At 29.2% G+C, this 27,170-nt stretch overlaps 1 protein-coding gene across 3 annotated transcripts; it reads left to right on the top strand.

The window, feature by feature from the left end:
* Positions 1-50: 50 nt before the first annotated feature.
* LOC136989735 (transmembrane protein 234 homolog) lies at positions 51-25,815 on the top strand. 3 transcript variants are annotated; one of them, XM_067287988.1, is made up of 6 exons: positions 69-216; positions 5,377-5,408; positions 5,546-5,697; positions 16,209-16,275; positions 25,301-25,393; positions 25,517-25,815. In XM_067287988.1, the coding sequence occupies exons 3-6, from the start codon at positions 5,587-5,589 to the stop codon at positions 25,579-25,581; spliced, it is 336 nt and encodes a 111-aa protein (XP_067144089.1). In that variant the 5' UTR covers positions 69-216; positions 5,377-5,408; positions 5,546-5,586; the 3' UTR covers positions 25,582-25,815. The 3 variants fall into 3 exon arrangements, with proteins under 3 accessions (XP_067144087.1, XP_067144088.1, XP_067144089.1); XM_067287986.1 differs by lacking the exon at positions 5,377-5,408 and having other exon boundaries at positions 51-216; XM_067287987.1 differs by lacking the exon at positions 5,377-5,408 and having other exon boundaries at positions 67-260.
* Positions 25,816-27,170: the final 1,355 nt, after the last annotated feature.

Below are 27,170 nucleotides of genomic sequence, written 5' to 3'. Positions count from 1 at the left end.
AAAAATAGAATAAAAATAAGTATTAGTTTATAGAGGGCGCTCGAGTTTACTTTTTATTGTCGTCTGTCGGCTGCAGGGTAACGAAGTTTAAATATACAGACTCAGTCGTCCGCAATAGAGAGGAAGCGATAAGTTTTAAATTTCGTTCGTGTGTAATTTTATTTGATGTATCATGTTTAGTTGAAATCACTTCGTCCGTAGAAATGTTGGAAGCTGGTAATACTCCTGAAAAGTTTAAATTTATGCCTATTTTATATCAAGTAATGAATTCAGCATCCTCTGATATAAATAGATAGGCCTAATTATTTCTAAAAAATAATAAAATGTGAGAGTTTTGGAAGTTATCGAGATTTATTTAATTAAGTCTTATGGTTTTCCTCCTACATCTAATACATTTCCAAATACTGTCATATTTATTGAAATTTAATCCTGTTTTTGTGTATCATTTCGATGATTCATGATACAGCTGCATTTTATATATAAATATTTATATATAATATATACGATTGGTAAATAATCACCATATGTATAAAATTGGTAATTATAATGGTAAACTCTGAGTCATGGGTTTTCGTAAGCCCCCTGTACAGCTCGATTCAAGCTACGAACGAGATGGTTGGGACTTTAATGGAGCTGTACGGCATACTTGTATGAGCAAAAAAGCCAAGTCAAAGGAACCGCACTTCTACGTGTGACTTTTTGCGAGATACTTCACGAAGGGTCACATGTAGATGTACGGATCCTTTGACTTTTTTTGCTCCTATGGCTACTCTGGTAAGGTTCCAACCATCTCATTTGGAGATGTAAGAGAGGAATATATACAGTAATTATTTATTGATTGTAAATAATTCCCTCAAAGTTTACTGTTTATATAAAAGCAAAATAGACTATGTGTGAATTACATATGATTTAAAATTTTTTTATTGTAATGAGATTGTTTTTTTAAAAATAAAATATAATTTTAGTAATTTTTCATAATTATACTTCATATGACAATGTTCTTATAAGAAATATTAAGAAATTTGTGGCAAAGGAGATTTTTAACCTTTTTTTGTGATCTGGAATCAATTAATGTCTTGATACTATGCAAAAGTCAATGACTATGTTTACTATTGTGTAAATAATAATTATAATAGTGAGTTTGTGTATTTGTATTTTCCATTAGACTTACAAGTTTATAAATAGTATAATGTTGAACATTGTGAATAGCATTGGCATAACAATTTGTTATACTTGCAATATTATGTTTTGAAGACACAAGATTGTTGATGATGATCACTTTTTGTTGCCTTGAGATATCATATTTCATAAATTTCCTTACTCAATTAAGTGCATATTCTTTTAATAATCTTAAATTGTAAAATTTGAATCTAAAAATTACAGATATACAGCTTCTATGAATTTAATTATCATATTTAATACAGTTTATATTCCCTACCCTAGTACATCTTGAAACGATACAGAATGCACATAATTCATAATTCATTATTATCATTTAAAAATATTAAATAATTCATGTACTGAAGGTATTTTGATTTTATGATGTTGAAAGTGTCCTTCAACATACCTTCTTAGTTGCCATGTTTTATGAAGTTAATGGCAACTTTTGCTACATCTTTTTGGCTTTTTAATAAGCAAACTACTACTGTGATTGGCTATATAGTTACCTTATTTTATAACGTAAGCTTATATTTGGATACTTTATACCAGGCATGGGCAAATGCGGCTCTTTTTGAGTTACATGCGGCTCTTGCTGAAAGTGTTAATTTCTGTTTTTTATTATTTTTACAATTTTATTTTTATAATTTTGTGAAAGTATGTTTATTAAAAAAATTCAATATTTGTTTTATATTATATTTATGTTATATAATAAAATTGCGCGCCTTATCATACTATCTGCCACGACAGTACAGAGCTGTGGCTCCCATGCGTTTTGCAAAACCTACATTTCGGCTCCCACTGAACTCTTGCTTGCCCACCCCTGTAATATACACTAACAGATACTCAGTGCAATCTGTACTAAAAAATAAACCAAGTTTTATTTTGGTCTCGCCTTTAATATTTTATTTTTATTACAGTTTTGCCTGGACATTGTTAGGTATCTCTGCTACAGTGTGTCACAAAAATATAGATAATTATGTTTTTATTTTTTTAAAATATTAAGTATTTCTTAACAATGTGAGTGGTTATTATTATTTATTTATAGCATGGTACAATGTTGTATAATTGTTTTTACAATATTTGACAGTTACATAAAGTTTTAAACACAAAGTACTTATTTTGTGATGTCCCAAAAATGTAGATAAGGTTAAACTTTGATCAATAGTTTATAACATAAATTGAAAATTGTTTTAATGTGAAATAGAACTACCATTATGCTTAACAGCTTTAAAAATGCAATTAGACACTGATTTAATTAAATTTTGTGAGATTTCTGGATCCATTTAAAACCAGCACTTAATGATTTCTTGTTTAAGCTCTGAAACAGTCATAAAATGTCTGTTATTAGCATAAAGTTTTCAAGCAAGAATGCCCCACAAGTTCTCAATAGGATTAATGTCCAGGCTTCTTGCCAACCACTTCATAACTTGAATATTATGATCTTTTTGAACCATAGTTGTTGAGCGTGAACAATGAATACTGGCATTGTCCTGTTGGAAAATCCAATCAGATCCTCCAATTTCTTCTTCGATAGGTAATAATTTATTTCGATAGGTAGTAATTTATTTTTTTTAGGACTTCTTGACAACTGTTAGATGTCTAGCAGTTAAAATCACTAAATTTGATAAACCATTAAATGCAAAGCAGCCCCATACCATAACAGAACCATCACTCAGTTGCTTGTTGAAAAACTGCACTCTTTCTTAATATCATGCCAGTAATTAGACCATACAAATTAAATTTCTTTTCATCACTGAAAAAGACATCCATTGGTCATTCCACAGCGTGTGATCTTTAGTCCACTGCATTCCTGCCAATTTGTGTCATTTTGTTAGTGATGGTTTTTTCAACAAGGTATCAAATTTCATATGTGGAACTGCTAAAATTCTTCAACGAACAGTGCATTTTGATATTTTTAATCTACTTTCACACAAAATTTCAGGAACTGATTTATCCTATTGTGCTCTTGGAGCAAGTTCTTCCTGGTCTGTTGCAGGATGTTCTGCTCATGATGGGGTCCTAGCTCATTTTTCCATAAAGAATCTGATACTTCCTAAATGTGACCTCCTGGGCAAGTGAATTGGATGTGGTGGACCTGTGGCATGACCTCCATGCTCCCCAGACCTTAATCCACTGAACTTTTTCTGGGGGCATATGAAAACATTGATGTACAAGATACCTGTGAACACCTTGGAAGATCTCATAAGAATCATTGTTGCTATGGGCAAGATCAACACCACCAGGAGTCATGAGATGGTGTAAATTTTTCATTTACTGGTGTTGGTTGTGCAATGACTCCTCAGATGCTACTTTGAGTCTTTTTCTGATGTGAAAGGAAATGTGAAACTCCTAAATTGATTAAGACTTTTTCCACTGTTGAAGGATCAATGTGGATATATAACTATACTCTTTTCTGGCACTATGAGTGGAATGCAGCCCTAGGTTCCATTGCAAATATTGTTCATCTTGATGTATACTATTACCCCTCTTTTTTTTTTGTTGAAAGAGTTTATGATCACCCTACATATGAAATAATGTTTTTGAAAGAAGTTACAGAATGTAGAATTACAGAATTCAGTCATATTATTACATAATTTTTTCTATAATTTCTATTTATGTGTTTTAATCTCTTAACATGAACCTTAAAAAATAATTATGCATTATTAATTTTTCTATAGTTCATGATCTTGCATTTGATGTATTAAGTTAAGAGAAGATTAAAAGAAGGTTTAAAAGTTTGAATATGTGAATCATGTAAAGATAAATAACTAATGTTGGAAATGCTGGAAATTTTAAGTAATGGTCCTTATACAGGGTGTGCACTTAAACATTGTCTGGAGCAAAAGAGATCTTTCAGCATTGCACAAGTGTATGTGGGTGCATGTTTGTTCCAGTGCTAAAATAACCAAAGGGCATCAGTTTAAGACTTAGCAGAACAAGGATAAAAATGATATTACAAAAATGATACAAAATGTGAGTTTTATTTTTGTTAGAAAACATGTTCAAAACAACCATCTTCAGCAGCAATAGAAATACATAGATGGTTGAGCATGATGTTATCGATGGTATCCTGGTATTCCTGGTGTTACCATTTTATAGGCCTCTCATGTGCATCTTTCCAGTTCACCAACATCATATGGTGTTGTGGGTATTCATCATACACCAATGCTTTTGGGTATCTCTACAGGAAAAAATCCAGAGGGATCAAGTCTGGGAAAGTCATGGTCCAAGAGTGGTCATGAAACAGGACCATGTTGTCCTGTGCAGCAATTGCCAAACTATTCTATGAGCCACTTATGCATGTCTCTCCAGGAATGAGGTGGTGCACTATCATGCTGGTACTAAACTTACTGTAGTTGCACAAGTGGCAAGTCATTTGCCCACTATCATGTTTAGGATGATCAGATATTAGTCACTATTTAGGGTGCTGTCTATTCATGGAGCATGCTCTGCCAATGCTGGAAAAATCAAGAGAGATTTTTCCGGCATTGCAAGTGTCCAAATGCAAAAGATTAATTCATTTAAAAAATTCTGCTGGCAGAGCATCTTTTGTCCCTGAACAGATGTTTAAGTGGACACTCTGTGTACATTTTTTGAAATAAAATATGATTTAAAATAATTTATTTATAACATAAAAAATTAGATTTATTTGAAAAATTTTATATTTTATTAAGTTAACTGTTACATATAAAATAATTTGACAAAACTGGAAAAGTAATCAAATGAAAGAAGCAGTACACCTTTTATAAATTCAGTTACTATAAAGAGTTAAGGAACACACATACACCACTGAAAAAAATCTCAACACCATGGTCTTAGCAGTTTATGCCTCTATGCAGGACATATGGATAAAATGAAATGAGACTAAGGTCATTTGGCCTGCCAGAAGCTCTAACTTAAGTTCTTAGAGTTAATAAAAATTTTTTAAAGCTAATAGAAGACACTTTCGTATCAATTATAGGGATCAATCTATAAATGAGCTTTAACGCTGACTTGGTGTTCCAATAATTGTTTATTTTTATTTTATTTTTGTACCATTTATGTTTTTATGTTCTGATTATATTATGTATTGATATATTTCTTATATCCTTTGTATTTGAATTGTACAAATGTTCTATTGATTTAGAACATTCTTCCCATTTTTTTTTTTAATTTAAATTATTTCTGTGTTTAATATGTTTTTCAAATCTTATTTTTGTACTTTTTTCATTTAAGTTTGATGTTCTAACTGAAGAAGACCTATCGAAGTAGGTTGAAAATGTTTTTGGTTAATTAAATATATTGCTGGAGTTATACATGGTGTATGGCTTCTTTTGTCTGTTAAATATATCTTTAAATTAATTTTTGTTATAAACTGTTAATTCATATATATTAATTTCTTTAGGATCATTGGCTTCATTGTTATTTGTCTCATTACTATGGGGAATGTCAACTCCATTTTTACGCAAAGGGAGTGAAGGAATTGAGAAAATCAAACACAAGAATTTCTTTAAACAATGGTTTGCAGAATTATGGTTTTTGGCTACAAGATGGAAAGTAATTATTATTTTTTTCTTAAAATTTATAGTAATATATTACAGTAATGTAATTTATCTAAAGTGTACCTTTGTCAGGATTTTACTTTAAAACTAAGTAATGTTCATGTTAAATGTGAACTAAATACTTAACAAAATTTATCAGAAAACATTTATTATTTATGAATTAAGAAAAGTATTTGTTTCATCTTAAGGAATTATAAAAGTTACATTTTAATTCAATTAGAGAATTGATTATCTATATTGTTTGTTTAAATAAATTGATTCAAATACACTGATGATTAAAAGTTAAGCAATAAATACAAAAATCTGAATAAAAGATTTTTGTAATGGACTTTAATGGAATTTATGGGTTAAATTCATTTTAATGTATTGCATTAATGTATGAAAGAAAAATTCTGTATTGTATATGTATACATACAGGGTGATTCAAATTAAAGTTGCCTGTTCAGCACCTGTAGAGAGAACCAAAGGACAAAACTTTTGTTAAATTTTTTTTGCACATGTTTCAGATCATGGGGGGGAGAACTTTATGAAAAAAAAATAGTAGTTCCAAAAATCACTACTAGAGATGCTATGTGGAATCTGTATTGGTTAGATTTACAAAGTACATTTGTAGTCAACTATAATTAGCCTTTTTCAGGTAAGACATGCCTAATTACTTTTTTTAACAATTTTAATGAAAATTGTAATGATTAACAATCAGAGTGAAAAAAACACTGCTGGAATGAAATACAATGCTGCTAAAGAAGTGTCCTTAGACTATTGGTGTCAATTAAAGGATGTGTTCAATGTGGTGGCTGTGGATACAAACCAACTGATACTGCAAGACAAAATTCTTAATTGCAGCACACAATTGATCTGGTGAAATCTGTCACATGTGCTGCAGTTAAGAGTTACAATTTTCATTAAAATTATCAGTAGTTAAATACATCTATGCTCAAATAAGCTGCCTATGGTTGACTGTGAATGTTTTTGTAAATCTAACTGATGTAGACTCCATATATTGCCCCTACACAAAGCAGTAACTCTTGCAGACAAAAGCAGCACACTATTAAACTTACACAATGCTGATCTCAATATAACACATTACACAAAATGCGGAAACACTAAAGGCACTCTTGAGCTCAGAAGGGGCTCCACAGTAGGCATCCTAGCAATTTCATCCAGGATCATGTTGACAGAATTGCATCAAACTGTTGACTGACTCATAGATGCCTCTTTGGATAGACAGAGACGTTTATGATTGCCATGCAAGACCTGGTTGTAAATATAAGAAACTATAGGAAGCACATTTTAAAAGATATCTCACTTACAGGTGACACTTGTAGGAAATGCCACATCATGAATGAAATTATAGATGATGATAGTTCAGCTTGCAAGCTTTTAACATAAACTGACTACTTATGTCAACAAAATAGCAAATATAATACATGGAAAAACTTGCACACAAACACAAACTTCTACACAAATAGGAACCATATTGCAAATACACACTGCAGAGAATTATAGAAACAGTGCATACAAAATATACTATCACTGAACCTTAATCATGTACTGTGATTAAGGTTCAGTGATAGTATATTTTGTGTGAACTGTTTTCTATAATTACCTGCAGGGTATATTTGCAATGAGAGAAAAACAATTTATTCCAACAAATGAGACATCAAGTTCAATTACAAAACAGTATCACATTATAGACAACTGTACTAAAAGGAGAGTGCATCTTATATGCCATAAAATACAATATATACACACTGATGTTTTAAAGTATTTGTACACCTGCTGAGTTTATATGAATCAGCAAAGTGTATAATGTAGATGTAACCTATAATGGGGATAATGTATTAGTGTTAAGTAGTAATAAACATAGAAGAAAAATAAAGACTTTCAAAGTTGGTTTACTGCAATTTATTTTTATACTAGCATAAGTGCCCATTGAATTTCAAATAAAAAGTTTCTGTGTGTTTTGTTTTCATACATATGCATGTGAAAGTGTTCTGTATTGTTGTTATAATTTCAATTATTGAATATAAAGACAAAAAAAAGAACAAAGTTTAAAATGATACTAAAAATGAACCATCACCACCACAACATACCATATCACCATATTGAAATATGAAAATCAAATTACAACTTTTATTTATTCATTTTGCACTCTGCCCTGTGGGTTTAATCAGGCCTACAAAGAGACAACCTACAGGTGAGAGTTGGAGCCCTATATATCAGGAGAGGCCAGATGAACACTTTTTGTATTTTTTGTCTTCCCAGATTTGATCTCTGGTGCTTAAACTGATAAGCTGATGCCTTAACCACCCAGGCCATCTGGCTGACCAAACCACAATTTAAACAATGTTTTCTCATATAGTCATCTGCTATTTCTCCTGTGCAATGGAATGGAGATGCCATTGTCCTTTATTTAATATTAATCAGCATAATGACATTATTATTTAATTTGTCTGCATTTAATATTTTAATGTAATTTTATTATTAAATTTATAAGTGTAGTTATAAATTCAATTGTAAATTTAGGAAACAGTTATAATTATAAAACTGTTACGGACATCAACAAATGGTTTGGTGAGTTTAAAATGTTCACTTCCAGTGTCAATTAATAAACAAATTGTTAATTTTTTGTTAGTTAAATAGGATCATTCAATTTGAGCTTTGGAAGAAATAATTTTATTATTTTACGATATGAAAGTTGTACAAAAAAAAAATTGCTTTGTAAGAGGACTATGCCATTAAATCAGAATATATTGGATAACAAATTCAATTGAAGGTAGAAATCCTTTTATCACTGTAAAAACAGCTTTTTAATTTAAATCTGAATTAAGAAATCTGTGGGTTGGATTTAGTATTATTTTATAGGACTTTTTTTAATATCAGTTAAATGCTGATCCAAAGTCTCATCTCGATTTTTAACAGTCATGTAATTTCACACAAAGGACAATAACAGACCTTAGCACATCATTTTTTTATTTCCATTTATATATATATACATTTAGATACAACTATTGTGGTATCTCTCTTCAGTACAGATGAAAAGTTTGAATCTACAAATAAACCACTTTTTAATTAAAATATTTACAGAACTCCAGGAAGACTCTTGGAGTTCTGTTAAGGATTTAGATAGAATATTCATGTAAATAGGATGTGAGTGTACTAATGTTAGGCTCAAAGACCAAAAATGTTCATTGAGTGAAAAAATTGACCACAATGCATTCTGACTTCTCATATCCAGTCACAATATGAATTTTGTGTTGTGGCACTTTCAAAAATGCGCAAAACACATTTTATCATATTCAATAAGACCACAAACGTGAAAAATACTTTATTTTCTTTTATAGTTCACAATCAAGAATATAGTTTGCTATTAATTGCTTTGTTTGTGAATCCTTGATACCTATATAAATGATATGTTAATATCTTAGATACTTAAAAAAGTATCTAAGATATTAACATATCATTTATTCCCTTGCAGGGGAGAAGGAGAGCATTAAGGCTTAACCTGAAGAATGGCTTCTACTGTACTATTTTAGATGTGATTTTTTTTTGTTTTCAATTACTTTTAGTTTTCAAAATAGCAACGAATTGAACCTTTAAAGAAATTCCAGGATAATTAATTGCAAATTCGGTAATCAATTGCAACCTCTATAGCAGGGCTATCATGACTTATCCAGATACCCCTAAACTATTTGCCTTTGCAAAGACCCACAAACGAGGGAACACCATAAGACCTATTGTCAATAAAGCTAAATCACCTAATAGGCTATTAGAACAATGTATACATGATTTACTCAAAGACCATTTAAAAGAATACAGCTTCTTCATTAGTAACCCTGTACAGCTTATCAATAAAATGTGGCAGCTCCAAGTGACACAAAGTGTGTATATAACAATATTAGATTTTTATTTCTTTATACCTGTCAATACACTTACAACCATGTTTCTGCACACTTAGAGATTTTTTGTTAAGTGTAAACAATGAACCTACTCATCACAAACATATTTTAGAACTAGCACATATGTTATGCTATTCCTCCTTTTTTTCAATATGATTACAAAACATACAAAAAAGAGGTGTACCAATAGGCAGTCCCCTATTGGGGGATCTTTGTGAGATGGTTATTAGGTTCTTAGAAAAAACAGTCCTATCTTCTTTCTTTTCTAGTATTATCATATATAGAAGGTACAGTACATCAACGATATTTTTATATTGTGGAAAGAAAAACCAAATATAGAAAGTTTCATAGAACATATGAATAACAACCCATAGACTTTCCACAAAATTAGACCAAGTCAGAAATTCAAGGGCACACTTTTTAGATCTCAATATCAGTATTATAAACAATGTTATCTGTACCAGTATTTATCATAAACCATCTCACCTTTCATTGTTTATACCAGCCTACTCATATGACCCATATATCTACAAAATAGCTGCCTTTCGTGCCTTAACCAAGAATGCTTTCACCCACTGCATGTACTATGAGGACACGTTAAAAGAGCTTAAACATCTTGAGGATATAGCTAAAAGGCATGGTTACTAAAATCATCTTATTTGTAAATTAGTGAACACCTATTCCAACAGGGGTACTCTTATTCCCAATAATGTTGTATCACTAGTGGGAATGCTCACAACACATTCCGCATAGTTCTAGATTATAATCACAACATGAAAAGCTTATATAGAGAGCTTGCCCGTCACAGAGGAGATAGATTAGCTTATAGGTGTGTTCCCACTATTTATAACATCCTTAGAAATGGAAAGGACATGCTTAGGGTCCCTGGCGTTTATAAGATTACGCTGAGAGACAATAGATTCCAGTGTGATCTTGAGTACATCAGTGTCACCACACGATCTCTTAAAGTAAGGCTGGCTGAACACAAGTATGATATCAGTAAAGGAAAATACAACACTGCCCTAGCCAGGTATGCCGCAGACAATGACATTAAAGTCCATCTAGACTAAGCTTCCATCATAAAACGATCTAAACATGACGACCAAATAAGGACACTGGAAACTCTCAAAATATTTAAATCCATAAAGAGCGGCCGTTGCATTAATTTCAAAGAGGAAGGACAAGTATCTTATGCATGGCAATCATTATTCCTAAGGAAGAAGTCGAATTAAAAATTATTCTGTAGAAATTTAAATTCAATTTAATCTATTTAAAATATTATTTTAAATTGTTAAGAAAATTAGTTGAAAAATTCTTGTTTATACATTTTTAAATAATTTTTAAAAACGTTCCAAGTTCTGCATTCCAATTTAATTAATCCTGAGGAAGATCTCCTAAGTAGATCGAAAACATTAGAGGTTGCAATTGATTATCGAATTTGCAATTAATTATCCTGGAATTTCTTTAAAGGTTCAATTTGTTACTATTTTGTAATATATTCCAGGCTTGAAGAGTTTGAGCTATGTTTAGTCTTCATTGAGTACTTAGGTGTATTAAATTGATAACATTTCAGACATTGTTATAAATATTTTTATATATTTCGATTTTTTAACCAAATGTTTGAACTGTTTTAAATTCAAATTTGTTATTGCATATTGGTTTGATTATATAACAATTGTAAATGTTCCAGAAAATTGATCAAATTGAAAACAGTTTGTTTGATTCTCAGCAATTCTCATCATTCTCAGCGGTAGGTGTTATATAACAATTATTATAGTTGTTGAAAAACTGAATATAAATGGTGTTTGCTTGCAAAATCCGCATCAAACACAAAAGGCTAGAATTGATCAACAGAAAAGGTGTAGTGTTCACCATGATAATGTCAGATCTTACACAAGTTTGGTAACTTGTCAGAAGCAGTTACAGCTTGGATGGGATGTGCTACCACACCCACCATATTTGCCAGATCTGGCACCCTCAGATTATTACTTGTTCTGGTTTTTACAAAATTTTAAATGGTAAAACATTTATCTCAAATGAGGATGTCAAAAATCATTTGAATGAATTTTTTGTAAGTGGAATCATGCTGCTACCAAAAAGATGGCAAAAGATATTGGACCAAAATGGTCAATATATAACTTAATAAAATATTTATATATTATAAGAAAATTGTTTTTTTTTTTCTTTCTTTCTTTTGTGGGAAAAAAACAAATTTACTTTCTGAACAACTCAATAGCTTCTCTCATGTCATTAGATGTAGAAAGATACTTTTCATTACACATAAGCATCTTTTGAGAGAGATGATAATGAATTTTATCATGCAATCAAGAAATATATCAGTCACTTCAAGTTTCTGATGTGAGTGTAGTGATGCACTAAAATAACAGACAGAAAATTGTTATTTCACTTATGTTTAACTTAAATTTCATCTTACTTTAGTTTAAATAATGCAGAACTATCCCAGTGTATGTAATAGTTAAATAAACATGCACCTTTTCTATCACCTTTTGCTGTCTTTTTTAGTATATTTTTACATTGGAAATTCCTCTTTTTAGTTACAACTGAAATTCAAAAGTTGTATTTAACTTTTTAATTTATACTTAAATATTTCAAATTATTTAAAAATTTAAAAAAAAACAGTTATAAATTATTACAAAACTAATAACTGTAGAATCATGTGTAAAGTTTATTACATCACTTTCACTGAATAATTTTCATGTAATATAAACTTACAAAAGAATCTAGATCATGCTTTTATATCTAGGTGTCACAGTAACCTGATGTGGGTCCTTTTTTTAAAAGAGGTGTTTTTTGTCAAACTGTTTGATTGGTAGCAAGGCTAACAAATGAATAGTTCAGAAATCAGTTGTTATATATCAGTAAAAACTAATGTAAAGATAAACAAAGAAGTTTTCTACACAGGACAGGATACATGACTCCATAATCTTGCAAAATAGTTACTTTTTTATATATATAAATTATAAATCCAAATAACAGAATCACTTACATTATCAATATTAATCAACACACTAAAACCCTTTTTTATATCCCAGTACGAATAGCTGGATTACCCTCAGATTACCTAAATCGTACTATGATGTATGGACCTATGTATGTGCCAGGTGAATCCATAATACAACCTGAAAAAGTGATGCCAGAAGTCGAAAATCTCATCACAGGCATGATGGGAGTCCAAAAGGAATATTACAGATGGAAAACTGCACTCAAAATCCGCACTACCGACAACCGGACCCAAGAGGATGAGTTCTGGTGTCTCCTAAGAAGATCCAGGAAATGGTTGGCAGATGAACATCGTGCTCAAGGCAGATAAAATCAGATCTCTTGTCTTACTAAGGAAAGATACCTACAAATCACTAATGCAGCAGTACATCGTGGACACTGACTGTGAACCTGTCAATGATACATACCTAACAAGTTACAGGCTCGATTGAAACGATTCACACAAACTCTCTCGGCCAGGGTGTGGAAGTTGAACAGGGCAGTGGTTGCCTTGCCAGATACTCCTAGGTTATTTGCTTTTGCAAAGACTCATAAACTGATACTTTCCCTGAGACCCATTCTGGATAAATCCAGATCTCCTACTAAGTTGCTTGACAATGTGGTACACAACTTTATATCTGAGTGCTTACAGGGGTTGATTGGAATGTCAAGAATTCCAATGATCTAATTGATAGTTTACAACAAGTTAAGGCAACAGATGTTGCATGCATTATTGTCTTTGATTTTGTCTCCCTATACCCTTTAATTAAAATACAACCATGCTTCTGTGCACCCTGCGATCTGTTACTAAGCCACAAAGGGGCGGGTACTCATTGTAAGCATGTATTAGAGCTAATGCACCTCTTATGCTATACCTCATTCTTCCGCTTCAGCAACTCTACGTATTTACAAAAATGGGCCATACCTATGGGCAGCCGCATCTCAGTGAACTTGTGCGAATTGGTTGTTTGACAATTGGAGTGAAAGGTCATACCTCTATTCCTATCCAACATCCTAGTTTATAAAAGGTATGTAGATGACATCTGCATTCTTAGGAAGACTGAGCCCAACGTAAATGATTTCATGGACTACATGAACAACAACCTGTATGGCTTTACTATCAAACTGGAGCAGAAGAGTGACACGAATGTACATTTCCTAGATGTCAACTTTCACCTTGATGCAGACAGAGTGCAAACCAGCATACATTACAAACCTTGCTGCGTACCAATATTTATTCCATTGAACTCTGCGGACCCTTTTTCTTACAAGATTTCTGCATTCCGTGCACTAACTGGAAGGGCATAAATGCACCACACTAGATGGGAGGATACTGTGGCAGAACTAAAGTACATTGAAAACATAGCGGTAAAGCACGGGTATTGTTGAAGCATGATACATAATTTATTGCACAGGTACGCCAACCTACTAACAGCACGCCACACACATAGCACATAGGTAGATACCCATAATCATAGTAGCAATCAATCACGCACCTAACCAACACTAAGTTCAATACAACCAACACCTAAGTTCCATTTATAAAGAAACTGCTAACTGTAAAGGCACAAAGATCGTATATAAGAGATCTAACACAATATATGGGCTGTTACGCAATGACAAAGACAGGACAGAGGAAAGTCAAGTACCGGATGTCTATATGGTTCCTCACAAAAACCACAGATTCCAGCGAGATCTAGTATACATCGGATCCACAAAGCACTCACTAAGCAAAAGAATACAGGAACATGGGTATGATATTGCCAACCAAAGGCATACCACCATCCTAGCTGCCTATGCCACAGACCCTGAAATACAAGCTGACCTTCATAGGGCCAAATTGGTAAAAATGTCAGATCAGGTTCAACACCTTTGCAACCTTGAAGCGTTGGAAATATACAAGGCTGGCCTGGTAGGCAACTGTATTAACCTTTCAACAGTGGAACAGTCAGGTGTAGGGCTCCCACTTAGTTGTGGAGAAGAAATGTGGGAAATTTTTAAAGTATATTTTCAAGCGTTTTTCTCATTACCATTTTGGAAAAAGATTTTGTAAACAGTTCTGTCTAGTAAAGAAAAGTCTTTTTTATTGTTACATAATTCATTTTTTATGTGAATTTTTTTTCGCGGTAGTTTTTGGCTAGTTTTTGGCGATACCCCCAAAAGAATTTAGCAAGTATAGTCGTCCCTCACCACTGCCACACGATCGCCTTGGACGACTATACTCATCCCTCACTGTTAAGAGGTTAATGCAAAAGATGCCACAAATATTTCATATGCATGGAGGTGGTGCTATGAGAAAAAAGTGTAAACAACACTATCATGTTGCTAACGTTTCTACACCAGCAAATACATCGTATTATTTATTTGTGGGAATGTAACAATATTTTTATCACTTCAATAGCATGTATGGCGAAAATTAGTTTCCAATTTTTAAATAATTTGGAATTTAAAATAATTTTAAACATGTTCGAATTCCAGTTTCAAATTTTATACTGGTCAATAGCCTGTCAAAGACCAAGTTTTTGGTCGAAAACATTAGTTTTTATCTAAAGCTATTCATACTGGGATATAAAAAAGGTTTTTACTGTGTTGATTTATCCTTCCCAGGGATTGTGTGAGAAGTTGGTTTTATTAATATTAATTTTTTTATTTATAAATAAATCATACATCATTGTAGAGTTAACTAATTATGAAATTATTATATATATAATGCCAAATGATTTGCTGTATTGGGCTGTAATAAGTTTAATTTAATAATTAGATATAAATATGAGTGGAGGTAGGCAGTTAGGCCACCATCTCTTGATAACTAAAAAAATTAAAATTAACTAATTTATTTATAATGTTTTTGAAGAAAAGACTCAGCTTGGATTGGAACTTAGATTACTTTATATATAATTATTAAATTAGCCTTATTATAGTTCAATAATAAGGCAGATTGTTTGGCATTATGTAAAAATCAGGTTAATGGATTTATTGTTTTATATTTTATATTTATATATAAAATATTCAAATTGTTGATTATTGCAACAAATAATATGAATATTTCAAATGGAAAGCATGAACTATTTGTATGATTGTTTATGGTATGAATAAAAGCTCTCAGTTTTTAAGATAACAAATATTTAATATGTAATGGACATCAAAAATGTAAAAAGCAATTAATTTTTCATCACATTTTTAAATAAATATACTTCCAATACATGAATAGTATATTAATGCTTTATTATGTGTATAACTATAAAAAAATACTTGATATTTTGTTTTTTTAGTCAATGGTTTGGTTTGATTTATTTTTTTTTTTTTGGTACAAGCCTCCTCGTTGCATTATTAAGCAATAACAGATCAGAATTGCAAACAAAAATATACTCAGAAGTGGAAAAATTAATATTTTGTGAATTAGTTTATATTCTCAAAAATGAGGGGAAAAAATAAGCATAATTAATGCTTGTTTGAATATACAATTTTATCAACATTTTTTTTTATTAATATTTAAAACTTAATTATAAATTTAAATCTTTTCTTTATCTATTCAGAAAATATATTTTTAATTAAATTAAAAAGATTAATATTTATTATACTTTAATTTTTTTATATATATTTCTAGTATGTTCTTCCATTTTTAATCAATCAAAGTGGTTCTGCTTTTTATATTATGACTCTTGCATCAACAGGTTAGTTTGTTTATTTCTTTTTAGATAAGAATTAATTTATTAAATCAATAAAAGAATTATTGAAATATATACAAATAAATATTATTGAATTATTTGTATCATGTTTTGACCTTTAATGAATAAATATATCAATAAATTGTTTGCAAAATTTAAATAATAATTAGCTCTCTTTAGTATTAAAAATATCTTCATTATATTTTGAAGGATAAGGCTCAAATGACCTTCTTTAGTCTATTTTATTTATTTCCTTATAGTACTATTCTCTTCATTTATTTTTTTAGATCAATGATTATGTATACTATAAGCATGTCTTCATAAGCATTATTATCACATTCTTTCTTTTGTCACATAGAATAATGGCCAAATTATATAGAAACTAATTTTCAGTGCTGTTTTGTTTATACAAGTCTTATCATTTTTCATTGTGATATTACAATAAACTAAATTTAGATTTAAAAAGTTCAGTAACTTACATAAAAAATGATCTTGTTAGTTTAATTGCCAATTCAATTCAGTAAAAAATTGCAATGAATTAATAATAGAAAGGATAAAAAATGACTTATTGATTAAAGTAAATATAAATTGTATATTTATTTAAGATTTTTTTTATCATAAAATTAATAATAAAATTAAATTCCTGGATTTTAAAGAAAATTCCTTCTAAAGTTTTTGATAAATCTAATAATTTTACTTATTAAATTTTATCTATAGTTTTTGTAATTATGTGTGTGAAAAAATAATTGTAAATTATTAAATTTTTTATTATCGTTTCTTGTGCTTGATTTCTTGAATTATTTTTTTGTTTTTAATTTCTAGAATTTTAACTGTAGTTATAAGAATAAAAATAAATATATATTTATTTTTATTTATCTAACTACAATTAAAATTTGTTGAGTATTACAGTTAAAATTGTATGAGTATTATTAGCTTTTTCAATCATTCTCATTGATTGAAAAACTAATACTCATGCAATTAATACTTCGACTATTAATCAACTAAACTTTCCATTGTTGCTTAACATTATTTGATGATGATGAGTTTATTCTGTTCAAGTACAATTATGTATTATTTTGTCATGTGTCGTGTCTGTAATTTTATATTACTTACACTTAAGTTTTCCTTAATATTGCATATGCAACTATATTATGCTATAAATATTTTAAGATTTAAGAGAGAGAGATTTCTGGCTTTTCTTACTTTCATTTTTTAAAGATAAATTTATTAAATCAGAAAACTTTTTGTATCTTACATTTAAATACAACTGTAATGTAGGAAAACAATCATATGTTACTGGTTTTATTAATATTATATGTATACTTAAATATACATAATCAAAATTTTATAAACTTAATGCATTCAATAAATGCTATATTAATAAATAAAACAAAGATTTCTTATATATTTTTATAAACTCTGGAAGTTATTTTGAGTGTGTCTAAGAATAATTAGATATTTCTAAAATTATGATTCTATTTCATTTGTAGAATGTAAGTTTTTTAATATTTTTTGAGATTAAGATAATTTTTTATTGTATATAATATGTATGTGTTGCTTTAAATAAAATATACAACTCTATACACACAAAGTATTAAGATATGGTTATTTTCTTAAAAAAACAACAACATTTTTAATATTGAATAAACAAAATATGTAGGTAATATTTTTCATATTTGACAAGATTTAAGCAAACACTAACTTGGTTTGAATTTGCACAAGTTTAAAATAAATTTCTAAGATTCAAAGTAAATAGGTTTTCTGTTTTCATAAAAATGCCAAAATCTTTTGAGCATCATAATTTCATTTTTCATCAGTCAAATGTTTTCAGAATATAAGAGAGTGATTCAATTTGTTTTTGTAATTGCCTTGAAGATGGAACAATTACTCTAAAAACATCTGGCTAATTAAAAATTTTTATAAAGCTTGTATAAGTGTTTTGGCATTTCTGTTAGAATAATTTTTCAATATATAAATAATAGCCATAAATTTATATAATACAACCAAGGATAACCAAAACTGTCAGAAATTTTTTAAACTGAACTACTTTTAAGCTAATTTAAATTAATTTAGAAAAAAGAACTAAAAATTTCAGCATTTTTGATTTTTTGAATAATCTTTCAGTCTTTATCAAGGGTAAAAAGAATATTTTTAATTTGAGAAATATTATGTTAATATTTCAACAACATTGTTTGCAATACTGCATTTAATTGAAATGATATTTGTAATGATTCAATTATAAAATACATTATTTCACTATTATGTTTTCCATTCATATCCAGGAATTGCTACTACAAAAATTTAAAATTATAATGCTTGCATTAAGAATAAATTCAAATAAACAATGAGAATTACAGTTAATTACAAATAGTCAATGCAACTTTTTTAAAGGATAGAAAATGATAATATTCAGCTTCTGTCTCATATTTATAGTTCAAATGTATGCTTATTAACCATAAATACATACATTACAAATATTTAATGATTTAGAAAATAGAATTTCTGGTCTACATTTAGTGTACTTTAGTGGATTGTGCTCAGGAATAGGGTCTGATTTTTGCATATCCTTGCAATCTGTGGTGCTGTATATTTTTGAAAGCTTGTAAGCTGTCATTGGTAGCTTTAGCATTTGCTTTCTGTTCATCATCTTCCTCTTTACTGTTCTGCAAAATTTCTGTAATCACCATGTCCTGTTCCTCATTTGTGGGCTCTGCAGTTGTCTGGTATGATGTTCTGAACATCATCTGTCTACATTCCTGAAATCTCCCACCAACTATCTACTTTTTCATCTTTTATGTATTATTATTATATTTACAAAAGGCATTGTTACTGTAATGCAGTGACTTGTTTGACAGTACAGTAGTTATTGTACTTTGCTTGGTTATGCCAAAAAAATGTAAAAATTTGAGATAACAGAAAGTATGTTTTTTTACAAGTACTGTACTATAATAGAACTATTAGAAAAGGAATTTGTGAAGTAGCAAATGTTTTAAAATAGTCATGTACAGGTATCCCTCATATAACACGGTAGTTACATTACAAAAAAGTTTCATGTTATGCAAATCTTTTCTATACGAAACAAAAGACTAATGCAAAACATAGGGTTACATTCCAGAAGTTAACAAAAGTATACTATTCTTTTCTGTCACTGTGAGAAATATGTTTATTTCCAATCAATAGTTAACTAACAATACATTACTTTTAATTGTGATTAAAAGTTAATATTGATTTTAGTTAAACGAGGGCATTTTCTTTTTATGAAGTATCATCATCTGAGTTTTTCTGTTGATCTTGATCAGAAGTATCAGCAACATTTTCATATTTTTTATTAGTGCAACATGATGTTAAATTTACAGTATGACAAATTTTTATCATAAAAAGTTTTAAATGGATGACAAAATAAAAATACATTGTTAATCAAAGATTTGTTCTAGTGGGTCACGTTTGTTCAATAGAATTATCAAGCAACTTTTTTCCAGGATTTATGTTTGGATAACAAGATACTGCTGTATTTCGTTCGTCATTTTATGAATGATTGCTTACCTACAGTTAAAAACAGGTTTAATAGTACTTTTCTAAAAATGTTTAAGTAAACTTTACTAAATACAACAACACCTAGGACAAGGAAGAAAAACTTGTGCTATCAGTTTTCATTTAAGCAAACCTGATGAAAGACATAAAACAAATTGAAAATTTAAATATTTTAAAATCCATGGACAAATTTGAGAAAAACGCATGCTTGCTTGAATAAAAAAATCAAATAACGTAGGATAAATTTTGTATGGAGGGTTTCCAAAACTGTGTTAGAGTGAAACCAGAAATCATATTATATGGGGGGATATCTCCAATTTTCAAACCATGTTAGAATGAAATTGTGTTATAGAAGTACTGTTTGTTCAAGGGATACTTGTAGTTGGTCACATGACTATTTGATATTTGCATGTTGGTAATATATATATATATATATATAGGGTTGAGTCATATGTAATGGCATTGTTTTCATGCTATAACACAACTTGTATAATACATTAATCAGTTTAGGTGCTAATTTGCTAATTATATAACTGTTTTAATAATAATTTTAATTTCTTATATTTCAGACTCGTAGTTATTTATTACTAATTAGACAAGAACAAGTCAGAAGCTCACATCAAAATTTTAATTGCTGTTTTTGATTATTTTTAATAAGTTATTTTAAAATAATTTTTTAATTTTGAAAGTTGTTAGTATCAACCAAAATGAGCTTCTTGGAAGAACATTTAAGGCATGTAAAATTAATTTAGAAAACATAACACTGTGATTATAGTAACAGTGTGTGTAATATGTATGACAGGTGAAGCCAGAAAAGTCAATAGAAGTCATCATTTGTTCAAAAAATTTAAAGATGGGAATGTCAATCTTAAATATGAGCCTTGCTTTGGATGACCTTCTGGTTGGAAAATGCTGAAATTGCTGCAGTAGTGGAAGTTGACTCAAAACTAACTAGATGAGAAAATCTTGGTGTCCCCCAGTCAACAGCAGTTATGTGATTAAGCCAAGTAGGAAAAAAAAAAACACAGATGGGATATGGATTTCAAATGACCTTATTGAACAGAATCATCTGGATTGATTAGACTTAGGTGTTTCATTTCTTAATAGGCAAGAACAAACTCTATTTCTGGATATAATAGTAACTGGGAATGAGAAGTGGGTATCTTATGCTAGTTGCATTTGTAAAAGACATTGATTAGATTCAAAGGCTATTTCAACTCCAGAATTAAAGTGTGGTCTTTGGTTTTGAAAGGTGTAGCTATGTGTTTAATAGAATGAGGGAAATACTACATTTTGAATTATTAAATCCAAATGAAGCAAAAAATGTTTCTTTTTACTGTTGGCAATTGGAAAAAATTTGTGAAAAACTCCAAGAAAAAATCTATATTTGACAGATAGGAATGATGTTATTTTGTTAAGTAATAATACTTGACCCTAAACCACAATAGCTACCCAACAAAAACTAAGAGAATTAACTTAATTGGGAAATTTTTTCCTTGTTTTCTATACAATCCTGATATGACATCTAAAAAATTATCTTCTTTTCCAATTCCTTCAAAACAGTCTTAGTGGAAAAGTTTTTATTCAAAAAGTTATCCAGAAGCATCTAGAAATAATCTGAGTCAAAATCTGATAATTTTTATATGAAAGGCATTGAAAAACTTGTAGTTTAGAAAAAATGTCATATCTAAATGAAGGACATTATATGTTGGATTAAAATAATATATTTTTAATGTTGTTAAGGTCTGTTAAACTGTATTACTTATGACTCACTTCAATATATATATATATATATATTTTTTTACTTTTAAATTATAAATAGAATTGAAATAGAAGTTATAGTTTGCAGAGGAGAATATATGTGTTATCATATTGTAAAGAATAAATATATTAATTTATTAAAGACATATACAATACTTTTATTTAAATTTTGAAATATCACTACTGTAATTAAGACTATTAAAAAATTCTTTAAGTTTAGCATATAAAATTATTGTAGAACTTATTTAAATTATAATTTTATGTAACTTACTTTTGTGATACTGAACATTTCAACTGTAAATGTAAATTAAATTCAGTTATTTAAGTCAAAATTTAGAAATTTATCTATTGGCATTAGTTTAAATGAAATAGTTCAAGGAAAACCAATATTTCACAATATATTGTGATATTTTGTTAAATCTTTTATATTTTCCTCTTTAGAATGATTTATTGATTTGATATTTTAAGTTGAATTGTTTCATCATACTTCAAGAAAACAAAATACAAAGACATTTTAATGTGTTAAAAAGAACAATAAGTAAAAGATGTACAGAGATTTTCCTTAAATTACATTCATTTTCGCAATCATTATTATTGTCATAATGATTCATAAAATGATCATCCTTTTCTTAAAATTATTACATTTATTGTATGAATTTTAAATCTGGAAAAATTTATTTAGATATATGTAAAGCAAATGAATTTTCTTTCTTATAAATTATTTAAAATGTAAGTTTTATGAAGATTATTTGAATAGTTCTTGAATTCAACAAAAATCTTATATAATAAATAAAAGTCTCAATTCCAACAACTATCATTATAAAAGTTTGAATGTTACAAAACTGAGTGCAATTTTTATAAATTATTATTTACATCATTGAAATAAATTTAGTTATCCTTACAAAAATAAGTATGTTATAACAACTTGTAAATCTTTTTAGGAACATGTTTTAGTGATGTTTCAGAGATGTCATAAGATGCATATCTTCTTCACATGACTAATTTAATTTATTATCATCATTAAGCAAGAACATAGTGTTTCCAGCAATATTTTGTTAATATATAAGCTATAGAAAAGTATTAGAACAGTAGAGAATATTGTTATTATTGACACCTTAATATATGTTTTTTTAATTCATAAAATGGCTTCTATTAGAAACTTCTATTAGAAAAAAATTATAAGGCTTCGGGCCTTATAATTTTTTTTATGAAGAGAGGAATACGGAGTTTGGTTATGTTAAATGAAGAATGGCGATAGTGGCTATTAAGTTTAGGTTAATTTGAATGAAGAAGAAAGTTATTAGGGCGATAAGCAAGAAAGATATTTTAAATAAAAGATTAAACCTACTTCAGAGAATTTGCAAATTATTACACAAATTTAGTATTTGTGTTTAAAATTCAGATGAAATTATATGACACTTGAAATTTTTAATAAATTGCAAAAAAAATTTTCAGTAATTTTTTTAATGCTTAACATATGGAAATCAGATAAAATGATCAAGGTAACAAAAAATTTAATAGTTGGAAGATTCAGCTTTTATTAGGGTTATTATTTTTCTTTCTATACATCTTTTAGTTTTAAAGAAAATTGAAGTGCTTTTTCCAACTGTAATTTATTCTTTGCTTAAATATATCAAAAGAGGAGGAGCAATTACTTATTGTGACGTCACAATGCCGAGCTGAAGTTTTTAATTATATTTTTTATTTATTTAATTTAAAATATATGCTCTCCACCTCAAATTAGTAGTGGCTTGCCCCTGTACATCATACTTTTCCTTTAACAATAGAGTCGTGCAGGCCATCTAACTAGCATGTTTTAGGGGAAAATTTTTGAATTGAGATAAGATGGCTTCCAGTTTGTATTGGGAGTTCGTATATAGTTAATCGGGGCCTCCTGCCCCTACGGTTTCTATATCTGGTTTCGTCTTTCAAATAACTCCATTCTCCACATTGAGGAAAGACGGACGGACAACAGTGGGAATTTATAGGTCTACAATGTTTTCAAATTGCAGCCCAATAAATTGATTGCAGAATAGTAATATGTTCTGTATAGTAATTACGAAAATTTTCGCCTAATTTTGAAATTGGTTTTTTAATTTTGAAATTTTAGCATTCAGTTTATTTTATATTATTGTACTTGAATTAGTAAAACAAAGTGGTGTTAATAAATATTTTAAAATAATAATAGCAGAATGAGTTAAATATTTTTAAATTTTATTTTTGTAGTAGTAATTTATCGACATTCAGTTTATGTATATTCATTATTCCAATAAACCAATAAGGATTTTTAAAAAATCTAATATTTAGTATCATTTTCATTAAGAAGTTTATCAGAGAAACATCATGATTTCAATTAGACTTATTAGAATAGCTAATAATTTTAAATCTTTCAAATTAAAATTTATAACGATTAAATTTACTAAATATGTGTTATAAGGAGGAAAAAATTAAGAATTTAAAAAGCAATATTAAAAAAAGTCCAGCAACGAGTTGCTTGACTTTCCCGGCGACATTTGGTGGCGCCATCTGTTATATTATTTTAAAAGCTTTATATATTTTTAATTATTATAAAATGGCAGAAAACTTAATTTTGAGGGCTAAGGATGGGTTTTATATAAAAAAAAAAAAAAAAAATTATAAATGTTAATAAGTAAAATCGTCATTGTCCGACCCTAGTCGAGATATGACGACCCCTTTTATCTCCCCACTCCCTCGACCTTTAACCACCAAAATTTAAAAGATAATATCGGAAACCAATTTTAAACCTCCTGCCGGCTGTTTATTTTCAAGTTCTGTTACAATGTGTATAAACTGAAGCTTTAATTTAAATGTTGAAATTTTTTTAACGGTAAAGTGTATAGATACTGCAGCCTTAAAGTAGATAAGACTTTGTTTACCTTGCCAAGGTAAGTAAATCTTGCCCAAGTATGGAAGAATCACTTACTTCAATCCGTTGACAGAAGCATAAAAAATACAAAATTACTTTAAAAGTTGACAACTTTGGTGTTAGTACTGTAGCGGAAAATTTGAAAAGTGGCTTTTTTTGGCAGGCTAAATCTTGAAAATAAAGCGGAATCTGAAAAACAGAATTTTCAGCTTATTTTTGACCCTAGATTGGCACGGAGTTTCCTTACACCTTATGTAATATAATTGTTTTATAGCCTAATAATATGATAAAATAAATACAGGAAAAATCAAATCTGATATGTTTGAATATTTTCAATTAAATTTAATGACTTTTTATTGTATACTAAAAAGTGCAAAACTGTTTTTTGTAAGCATGGATTTTGCTTATGGCGAGAAAAATTAATTCAAAATATAGGTCTTATATGGTTTGTTAACTGTATTAATAGCGAATAGAGTACAGTGACTCACTAATAATCATATCACTGTCATATATTTATATACGTAATGAAATTTTAATTTCTCAGCTAAATTTTTTAATTCGTTTACGTAACACATTTTATGATTATATATCGGCCAGTGAAAACGCCACTTTGAAAAATGAGCTTAAAAAATCATTTTACTAATACTAGGTTATTGTAACCCTTCTTGATAACAATAAAAAAGCAAACAAAGAAACGATCAGATATATTCTAATCTGTAACTGGGTATTTTAGCCCCGAGCAAAATCCGTTTACAAATGCTTTTCAACCTTTCTTAAAACATTATAACGATTTATCGGCATATTATCCTTGACCTTGGACATCCAGTTATAACAATCTTACTTTTTTTTTAGATCTTTCGTTGGCCATCCCTTTGACTAATTCTCTAACTTTTGTCTTCGTTACTCTTGCGGGTCGCTATCTAGGAGAAGAGGGTGACAACGTGAGTAAGTATCTCTCACATATTAATAGGTCACTTTTAATTATTGGGAAATGTTTTGTTATCATTATTTCTATTTGATTGTATTGTAAGTTGTGCCACTCATTCACAATAATCTGCCATTTTTCAGTGTCTTATGTAGGAATGACATTAGTTATAACCGGAGTGACCCTTTGTGTAGCCGATAGAGTATAGAAATCGTCGATAGATCGTAAGCTAATATCGATTTACACAAAGTAGATAATCCATTTTAAAAAACGCAAATAGGAAAAAATCGATTCATGATCGAACCAGCAATATTTTCCTTTGGAATTTCCCACTTAGTTGAAACAATCTTATGCACGGGTATATAAATATATATATTTGTTAACGTTTAATCGAGATTGTTATGTATAAATATAGTTGAAATAAATATTATTTCATTGTTTATCTTCCGTTTAAATATTTATACGAAGGGCGAGTTACGTAGCCCCGAAGCTAGTGTCGTGTCGTTGCACGTTATCTCGATCAGATTCGAATCTTTGTCCCGCCCATCCCTGATCTGATTTTTCCAAGCATTATATCCCAAAGTATATTAAATGGAACGCAAGTATGTAATGTTGTTTTGTGTAGGCATTAACTAATGATTCGGATCGGTTATGAGATATACGACTTTTTTAAAATTTTGTACGGTCAAACGTGAAACAAAAAAAATGCAGACTATGCCAAAATTTATTTAGTTACGGGTCAAATGCTATGAAAGATCAGCTGTTTGAGATAAAAGGAATATTAAATTTACATAATCTCTGTTTATAGTCATTTCAAGTTTGCAAATACGATTAATAAGCTCTGTAGTCATGTGAGTTTTTTGGAAGCTTTCTATTCCGAATTCCAATTACCTCATTCGTGGACGTTCAACCTTTTGGTGGAAGTGTAGAGAGTCTTTGAACGAGGACAAGTCATTAACCATATACGCTAGTTGTTCGTTAAAATTGACTTTGGGCAGAGATTTGAACGTGTTTTTCTTTATTGATCCATTATTAGAAGTAATATATCGACAATTGGGGTTTTTTATAGTTTAAAGTATTGATAGATTTAAAAAAATAGCATATTGTAAACTGTAAATGCATAATTTAATATACCAAATCATGAAATTGGCGAATTGGAAATTTAATATAGCTAAAGTATTACGAAATCAGTATTTGGATCAAGTCGCTAATTTTTTGAGATTATTAAAAAGTTTTTTATATAATAGTTGGATATCATCCGTTATAACAACAACCAGTTTAAAAGTGGATGCTTCGTTTAATAAACACGCACTCTAAGCAAAGAACAACAATTTTTTTTTTCTCCAGTTCTAATTTATCTAATCGATCTAACTCATTCATCCATATCATAACTTATGAATAGTCTACTGCCGAATTCTCTTTAAAAAAATGTATTTGCCGACAGTTTTTTTTTGCAAATCAAACTAAATGGATCAGTTACAATAGAACGAAATATGACGAATAATAAAGTCATTTAAAAAAATAAATTTTTATCCGCTAGTTCTTTTATAGACAGCAATTAAAATTTTTATTATAAGCAGTATATTTGACATTGAATAAAAGTTATGAAATTAAAAAGAAAGTCATTCTTGATTAACGGATAAGATTTTTCATTATTTGACAAACTGATGAATATCAGAGATTGGATATAGTGTCCATTCTTAAATCGTACGATGCGAACCGTACTTCCTACAATAGAGAGTTCCGCCCTTAATGATGGACGGAAATTGTCTAGGGAGGAAAGGATGTTAGTAAATA

Source organism: Centruroides vittatus, unplaced genomic scaffold, assembly GCF_030686945.1.
Source record: "Centruroides vittatus isolate TY-2023 unplaced genomic scaffold, ASM3068694v2 scaffold_752, whole genome shotgun sequence".
NCBI lineage: Eukaryota > Metazoa > Arthropoda > Arachnida > Scorpiones > Buthidae > Centruroides > Centruroides vittatus.
Note: the sequence above shows the minus strand (reverse complement) of the source record. Positions and strands in the feature narration are given on the sequence as shown.

Bases quoted from the DNA above. Each gene is read 5' to 3' on its own strand.
- LOC136989735 (XM_067287986.1), top strand. The intron at 5,698-16,208 runs GTAATTATTATT...ATATATTTCTAG, and splicing joins TTTTGGCTACAAGATGGAAA to TATGTTCTTCCATTTTTAAT. The intron at 16,276-25,300 runs GTTAGTTTGTTT...CTTTTTTTTTAG, and splicing joins TATGACTCTTGCATCAACAG to ATCTTTCGTTGGCCATCCCT.